This window comes from Garra rufa, chromosome 10 (assembly GCF_049309525.1).
Source record: "Garra rufa chromosome 10, GarRuf1.0, whole genome shotgun sequence".
In the NCBI taxonomy this organism is placed as follows: Eukaryota; Metazoa; Chordata; class Actinopteri; order Cypriniformes; family Cyprinidae; genus Garra; species Garra rufa.
Window position 1 is genome coordinate 46193951 of NC_133370.1, and position 9276 is coordinate 46203226.

Genomic DNA, 9276 nt, shown 5'->3' on the forward strand with positions numbered 1-9276 from the left:
TGTCACATGTACAGACTGACCAAACCCGGCCATAAAGCCTTGTAAGTCCTTCAAAGTTACATTTGACCTCCTGGTAGCTTCTCTTATCAAAGTTCCCCAGGCTCTGTCATCCACTTTGGACAGATGGCCTGATCTGAGCTTTAGCTAAAGCTTTTGAAATGTTTTTATAGCCTTCTTAAACAAGTTGTGCTTTTCTACAACTTTATCCTAGAGATCTTTTTAAAGCAATTTCCTAAACATGGTGATTTCTTTGTCATACCATGCACTACTAACAGTGGAACCTTCAAGAAACAGCTTCTTTTATTCTGAAGTAATCAACACCACTACAATTGATGTCAGGTGGGGCAATTAGCCTAGTGCTTAAACTGAAAGTTGATTGCTTGCACCTGAGCAAGTTTGTAATGGTACACTCTAAGGAGCTGATAACTTTACCAAACAAGGTATTTCACTGTTTATTTTTTTAATTATCCTCTACAATGTTTTAATGATATTTTTACTTTAATGATGAGTGTTATGTAGTGCAAAAAAGTTAAGACTTTATTTTATTTTCCAGGGTGTAATGTGACAAAAAGTAAAGGTTTTTAGAGGGTATGGTGATTTTCTATAGGCACTGTAGATATATGTAATAAAGTGAGCTTGAATACAAAGAATTGAAGTTGATTCATGTGCCTCACAAGGAAGAGAAATCACATTCTTAACCTATTGTGACATCCTTCAATCACCCCTGTTGTGGCCATCAAAACAAGCAAACAACTGAGCAGATTTATGCCACTGGCTCATGTGGTTACCATAAATCAATAATGTTCTCACAAAACAAAGCCTGTGCGGTCTCTCAGCCTCCTTTGACTCAAAGGTCAAAGAAGAAAATACCACAACCTGAGAGTGAAATGGATTGGAGGCAACCTTAGGTTGGTAATCTTTGGTTGTAACAAAACCTTCATCCTATCGGAAGCAAAATTCATACAGGGTGGGCTCAAAGATATGGGCTATAACTCATAGGGTTGCTAAGACCAATAAACAAAATCATCTGGAGAGTCAGATTTCTTTCAGAAGCTGGTACTAGTTTGATTGAAGGCCATGCTAGGACTATAGATAATAATGTGCATAATGTGCTTAAGGTTTCAATCCCTAAATAACAGATACTGTAGCTGACAAATTACCAATAACCAAGTCATAATAAAAAACAGCAACATTATAAACATGCAGAAAACAGTGATATTTTTGGAATATATTATTATTATTATTATTCATAATTTTCAAACCTGACTTAAAGTGCTCAAGTTATTGGAAAAACAGAAAATAGGTCACAGAAAATTTAGTTTTTATGGCTTTTTGGGCTTTTTTCTTTATTTCAGTCACTTTGGTTGGCAGAAACAGTGCTTCTGTTGCCAGAGGCTTGTCACATAATCTGCCAACAGATTCAAAAACTGTCAACATAAAAATGCAAAAAAATCTGGCCAATTAATCTGCATCTTAACTAGTCTGCATACTAAATGTCTGGTATAGTATGACATGTGTATGCATGAATCATATTCAACATTAAAGCTACTGCCAGTTGAATTGTAACATTGATTATATCATTACAATGGCATCAGTCAAGGAGTGGGATATATTAGGCAGCAAATGAACAATCAGTTCTTCAATTTCACGTGTAAGAAGCTGAAAAAACTAAATAACACTTATTCTGCACATCCTCGCTCATACTAAAGTGGCATCGTGTTCCACTGTGAGGAATGATGAAAGTCTACTCAACGTGGGTTGCTTAAACACAATATCCATCCTATAATACAGTAATCACCCAAAGCCTTCTCAAAAAGCACAAAGAGATAAACATCTTCCTGAAGAGGAGAAATCTGAGCGATGGCGCAGGCGTGTGTTTTTGAGGCACTGGAGATGCAGTTCCTCAGTGTTTCTAAACAGGCTTCAGACAGTCGTCACACCTGGAGGGTGTTTACATAGATACTGAATGAGCCACTAACAAAGCATTGAGTGATAATATGGAAGGAACCCATCTTACTTTCTTTTTTAGAACTTTATGCACTAGACCAAGGATAGGCAGTCCTGGGGACGTTTGCACCAGCTAAACGTAAAAAAAAAAGCAGGGTATAAGCCCTGCACAGGGCTTTGCAACGTCCAGCTTTACGCTAAATATTTACACCTGTTGCACTGAAACTGATTACTAAAGGTGCAACAACGCCCAGAGTAGACAATGTTCATCCTGAATTGTGCAAGATATCATAACAAGCCAAGCCACCACCCTTTTTTTTAGTAAACATTTTTTACAAGTTCACATTTTTATATCTGTAGTCTTCCTGCACATTCCAATGACAGATTTCTTCAAACAAACAATAAAAATGAAGGCGACAGGTTAAGTAAAATATAATGAATGTAATACAATGCTTCTGTCTAGAGTTATTATTTTAGCTGACTATCGAGTTTATGTACAATGAATGTATTTTCTGAAGTAGGCTAAATGTGACTTTACGTGACATTGTTAATGTGTTTTACTGTTGCCTTTCTGTGGCTAAGAATTATGTTTATAGTTTGTATAAAATTGAGAGAATATACTTTACTTTATTTCTGATTAAAAGTAACAAAGAACAAAACTTACTGCGATTATTGGATGGCAGGCACACTACAAACAATGGATTTAAAGACGTTAAATATTTCTAAGCGTTTATGCTGTCCTTTCAAGCAAGATGTCGAATCATACAGTTTCGAGGGATGCACTGAAAAGAAAATTATTGGCCAAAGCTGAACAAAATGAAACACTGGGCTGAAGGCCGCTTACCGTACACGTTTTTTTGTTTTTTTCACGATTGCACAAACCAAATAGCCAAAATGTGCTTTTTACAGTTTTGTCTTGCTTTTCAAAAATAAATAAATAAATAAATAAATAAAAATTGCAAAATAACAATTTAAAAATATTTACTTAACACTGAACATTTTTTACATTCTAGTGGACATTATAGCCTACCAACAAAGCACAATTTAACTTAAAATTAGTTTAAAAAGTTAGTAAAATAATATTCTTTGGCCATTTTTAAAACCCCCTTCTTGAATCAGGCATGTGCTTTTTAGGCCCGTTTACACGAAGGGAAGACGCAGATATTTCCCTGCGGTTTGGCCTCTCATTTACACAAAAACCCCGTTTTTATCACAGAAAACGATTATTTCTAAAAACTCCAACCAAAGTGGATAAATTTGAAAACGCCGTTTTCACGTTGTAGTGTGGACTGTGAAAACGGAGGCTTTTGAAAACGGTGACGCATATTTATAGCCATGTGACGCATATTGTAATAGATATCTCTGTTTACACCAGTAATTGTGCCTGTGCTATTCACTGTCACACCGCTGCTAAAGAGATTTACCTTGTACACTCTTCAAATTACAGTCCTAAAAAGATGACAGAAAATTTACTCACAGTTGCTGTCCTGCAAAACATGACGACAACTGCTTTTCAGATAAAAATATGAATGAGCGCGATATAGACGCGTCAGTGGATGATGAGATATTTCCGTAAATTATCCCGCCAGAAGAATTGCGTGAAAACTTATTGCGTCTGTATAATTTTGGAGCCTTTACGCATGCGCAGTAAGGTGACTTTGATGTTTTCCTACGTTTCAGTATGGATCAGAAACTTTTGGAAACGCTAGTGTGGACGGAGAGCGTTTTAAAATGGAAACTCCGTTTTCAAATGTATCCAGATTAATGTCAATGTAGCCTTAATGTACAAATAAATGCAGCCTTGCTGAGCAAAGGAGAATGACCTGTAATGACATGTTTGCTGCATTAGTGCACGCGTCTATTTAATCGCGTTATGCCATTGTTTCGTATACTATGCCTTTTCATTTATCCGAAAGAGCTTTTTTTGCCATTTCCGGCTGAATAATTTTGGTTGACAGTTTGGTTAACAGTTTATTTTAATGATCACAGATCATATATAATATTTTACTGCATATTACATACTGCACAGAAATATATTTTGTTTTAGGTCAATTATTGTCAGCAGTGTGGTATAGCCTACGCCAGTGGTCTCAAACTGAAGAGCCACAGCTCTGCAGAGTTTAGCTCCAGCTCACACCTGCTCAATAGTTTCTAATAATTCTGAAGACCTTGATTAGTTGGATCAGGTGTGTTTGATTAGGGTTGGAGCAAAACTGCGACATGAATTTTCACTTCATGCCTGCCTTTGACTAGGTGTAAGATTTTGTCTCAGATGCACTATGCCTAGATGATGCAATGGGTATAAATTCTACGCATGACTTAAAATGCATTTTACATCTAGCCTAGTCTTACAACCGGGTGTACGTGGAGGTGGTGCAGCCGGCCCCTGGAGTGCCAATGTCTTGCATTGTTTAGCTCCAACCCTGAAAAAAAAACTCACCTGCCTGTAGCCTTAGAATTCCCAAAGACATTGATAAGTTTTTTCAGATGTTTGATTAAGGTTGGAGCTAAACTCAACCGACATTGCCTATTCTTGCACTAGACAGTGGCACTGGAAGGGGGTCGCACGCAGAATGAGAAGTTAACAGCTATTTGTGACTAATATCATGCAATTTAATGGAAAACTATGTGAGTGGTACTCTGGCCCGCTGGGATCGTGAACAGCCTCTTGAGTCATAGCTGGGAGCTGTGGACAGACATTGATGCCACCACATTTTTACTGAATACATTGAATAATCATTGTCAGTGCAGGGTGTAAAAAGTAAGTAAACGCTTGAATTTAGTAACTTGTCAGAAAACCCTGCTAAAAATGTACATTTATTTATTTATTTGGACCATCTCTCCCCACAAATGTGTTTCATTTTATGAAGATTTCTAGGTTGTCTTGAAAGCTCTGCTCCCTCTTTGGGTTATGCCACGGCATATAAATTGGCTTAAGGTCAGGACTCGGAAAAACAAATATTTTCTTCTTTTTTCAACCTTTAGTTGATTTACGTGTGTGCTAACCTTTCTAAAGCTTGGAGTCATGAACTGCTGTCCTGGCATTCCCCTGTAAAATCCCTTGATAAATATTAGAATGGATTGTTCTTTCAATGTTTGCGCAGCGTCCAAGCCCTGGAGCAGCAAAGAACCACAATTCTCCTTCCACCATGGTTCATAACCGGGAAGATGTTTTAGTGGTGGTGTCCAGTGCCTTTTTTCCCTCTAAAAATGTTGGATTTTTGTGCCTTTATGTAACACAAAGGTTCAAATACTTTTTCCAGTCTGCTCTGTCAATGAAAATATGTTTGTGTGCAATTATTCATACTGTGACTTACATGAAGTTTAGAAGTTCCAGCATGGATAAAATTATTTGTAATAATTATAATTAATATATACTTATGTAATTTATATTTTTAAATGTTCACAAACTTATTCTTGTTACTGTATATAGTTGCAACCAACCTACATATACAAACCACGCTTGGTGTTTTTTTTTTTCTTTAACTCTCTCCGAATTTAAAAAGGTATCTCAGCAATCATGCCATAAACAAATTATTGTAGGTTACCAATTTATTTACTAATTCCTTTATTCATTAATATGTTTTACATTTATTCATTTAGCAGATGCTTTTATCCAAAGTGATTCATCATAAAGAGGCAAATAACACAAGTGCTCATAATTCAAAGTTGCATTTAAGTGCTCAAGAGATGCTTTATGCAGCATTATTTTTAATTGATTAAAAAAACTAATTTACTGCTACAGGTAAGAAAACTAAAATGAATCATAATATGCAATCTACATAAGATACAATTGTAAGATTTAATCTATAAGCTTAGCATGCTTTTTAGGAAACAATATTTAGAACGTTCTAGCGATTATGAATTTTAAATAATTGCATTTAAAAAAGGAGTATAGTATGTTTTATGATTTCCATTTCATGGAATCTTGCATATTGTCCTCTATAATCAGAAAGGGTAAAATGCTTAAAGTAAAATACCATTATTGCATGTTTTTTTTTTTTCCTTTACAGGTACGTTCCGCAGCCAGAAAACGTTGGCATCGCTGGCAAGACAATCATGCGCTGCGAGTGAGAGTGGCGAGAGCCATGTCAATCCCCACCTCCCCCACCCGCATCAGCTTTCACAGCATCAAGCAGACCACGGCCGTCTGACCTTTACGCAATAGCGTTTCCTCTTTTATAATTCAGCCACACGGTTGAACTGCACGAGTGGCACGAGAGACCAAGTGATTGTTTTTGCCCTTTGATGGTCATGGGCGTGACATCCAACAAGCAGCGAATTCAATTTATTTCCCTGTGTAATTTTGTCAATGGACCCTGAATTGAATGGTTTTGACAGAACTGATGAAATGTTTCTTTTCACTCAGTAGTTTGCAACCATCCAGAACACCCTAGCATCTGTTTTATCTATCTATCTATCTTATGGAAGCCTATTTCTGCAGCTGAGAAAATAAAAATGGTAACTGACTTTTGTAAGTTATAAAGTCCGAACTGCGTGTTATATAAACATAAAATTTTGACTTTTTTTCTCACAATTTTAAATTTATATTTTGCAATTCTGACTTTATTTCTCGCAATTTTGTCTTGCATTGTCTTACATTTAATAAGTTCTGACTTTATTACGATTACCTTTTTTATTATTATTTTTTACTGGCAACTGCATATTATACACTCTTAAAAATAAAGGTGCTTCACGATGCCATAGAAGAACCTTTCTATTTCACAAAAGGTTCTTTGTGGCGAAAGAAGGTTCTTCAGATTATAAAAAGGTAAGAAAGGGATGGTTCTTCGAAGAACCTTTGACCGAATGGTTCTTTGTGGAACCAAAAATGTTTCTTCTATGCCATCCCTGTCAAGAACCTTTTAAAGCACCTTTATTTTTAAGAGTGTATGTAAACTCACAATGGTGGAAAAAAGTCACAAATGTGAGTTTATATCTTGCAAGTCTGATTTCTCAGAATTGGAACTTTTATTTCTTCGAATTGCAAATCTATATCATACAATTCTGAGACAAAAGTCAGAATTGCAAGATAAAAAGACGCAATTACAGCAGAAACTCTTTCCCTGCTAGAATAATAATAATAATAATAAAAAAGGTTTCCAGTCACCGTCAGCATTTTTGAAGATTTCATAATAACGTTATGGCCCCTAGAATATTTTGTTGTATGAATATCTGAACATGGCAAAAGAAAGAGCCTCTGCTCTGTTGTCTTTAAACAATAACAACAACAAAAATGTTTGATTCTAGCTTCATGCATTCTTTTTTGTTTATCAACACTTGAATGTGAGTAAGTTTCATAAAAGAAACATTTTGACCAAGAAGCTGAGAAATCACATTTTTGTAAAAGACTACGTCCAGATCACAACATGATGATCAAAACATAGATGGAGTAGATCAAGTCCGTGAACACATTCAAAGCTCGCCCAGTTTTTAACTACTTCCTGGGTCAATATTTTTTTAACGTTAGGCAGTTTTGATTTTTTGAATGTCATCCAACTTTTCTCTCATGTTCATGACTTTTATTCTTCAGTTGAAAATAAATGAAGGTTTTTGAGGAAAACATTCCAGGATTTTTCTCCATATAGTGGACTTCAATGATGGTTGAAGGTCCAACTTCAAAGGGCTCTACACAATCCCAACTGTCTTATCTAGTGAAACGACTGGTCATTTTCTATAAAAAAGAAAAAACACAAATGCTGGTTTTGCACTAGCTCCGTGATGTGTTGAAAAAGTCACGCTTTGTTAGTTCTTCGTCTGTGTACTTTATTTATAAAATGACTTGGATGGGCACTCAGCAGACTGATCAGGCAAATCAGTTTATAACAATAAAGTCCCAGTGTTCTGTTCTGAAAGGATCTTGGTCCATACTTGGCATCTATATCACACTTAGAACTAGAGTCTTCAGATCTCTACCCCAGCAGAAGATCTCTGCTAACTAGTCCAAACATTATCCAGCGCTGGTGAAATAAATCTGCAGTAACCCAATGTATGTCTCGTCAACTGGTCAATTTACCTGCCTCAGACGCCGCCAATCCAGCAGTGCTCCGTCGTCCACTCACTGCTCACAGTCAAACAACAAATACAGTCTTCAAACAACATTCTTCATAAGCCAATATAAATGGCATCTCACTCTGGACATCATTCATCATTCGTGGTATCTCATCCACAAGTCCTCTCACTTTGAATCTAAACAAACCATCTACAACTGACACTCATGTGTATTGGAATAAGTCATCGTTTTTGCATAAAACTCCGTCAGTGATCTTAATGTGATTTTTAATTATCATCGATGGGAGAATGTGCGATTGTGTGCGTTTCTTGGGTGAACTGGAACAAACTCCTGCTTCAACTTCATACAGTCTCATGAATATGCAGGATAGAAGCAGCCAAGGTCAAGATTATTACAAAACCAATCTATACATTTTTTTTTTTTTTCACCATACTCTATAATTTGCATTTAGAACAGTTTGAATAGATATGGCATGAGTCGTGTGGGAACATTCTGTGATAGTTTTGCACCTTTTTTTAAAGCTTGAACGGGGTCGCTGTTCACTGCCGTCATTTAAATGAGTGCAAGCAGGACATCTGTCTTGCTTAGCCTTGGACAGAACTACAAAATCAGAACTGGCAAGCTGGGCCAACCAACATTGTCCTGTGGCCCCACAACTGCTAATGGGCCACCAGATTGTAAACCTTGATCCACAGAGGTATTTATTTATTTATCTGTCACTGCAGTGCTGATATGTATTACTATTAACATGACATTTTTTAAGTGTTTTAGCTATTTATTTAAATGAAAATGACATTTTGGGGGCCTGAAAATACAAAATTTTGAATACAGGTTTCTTCGTGTAAACTGCAAAAATGCAAATTTGTGAAAATGATGACATCTTGCGCATGCGTATAACATGTTCAATGTGAACAGGCACATAGTGTTTCTTTAGAAAGTGACATGCCATCTACTGGCGTGGCATGCATGCATACAGCGTTTTAGTCGTTTTCACAGTTCTGTGTGAACAGGATCATTTTGACAATGTTGTTTGACAACTTTTCATCAAGTTGTGTCAAATTCTAGCCATAGGGGGCGCAACTGAAAACGCTTGTAACACCACAGCTGTATCACTAAACTAGTATTTTTTGGTAGCATGCTACTATATTCTTTAAAAATCACTCAACTCAACAAACATGCCGACTATTAGGAAAATGGATAAAACCTTGCGAAATTAGTCATTTTTTCACATTTTATGTTACTTTAAATTACTTTTTTTCCCACATCAATCTACACTCCCTACTCCTTAATGGCAAAGCAAAAATAGGTTTTTAACA

The 9276-nt window shown here is 36.3% G+C and overlaps 1 protein-coding gene across 1 annotated transcript in view; it reads left to right on the plus strand.

Moving 5' to 3' along the window:
• The window catches only part of LOC141344265 (corticotropin-releasing factor receptor 2), a 117879-nt gene extending 109557 nt beyond the window's left edge, over positions 1–8322 (plus strand). Inside the window, exon 12 of the mRNA XM_073849097.1 lies at positions 5961–8322. Within this exon, the coding sequence (XP_073705198.1) occupies positions 5961–6101 (141 nt within the window). The 3' untranslated portion in view covers positions 6102–8322. The remainder of the gene's footprint in view (positions 1–5960) is intronic.
• The last annotated feature ends 954 nt before the right edge of the window (positions 8323–9276 follow it).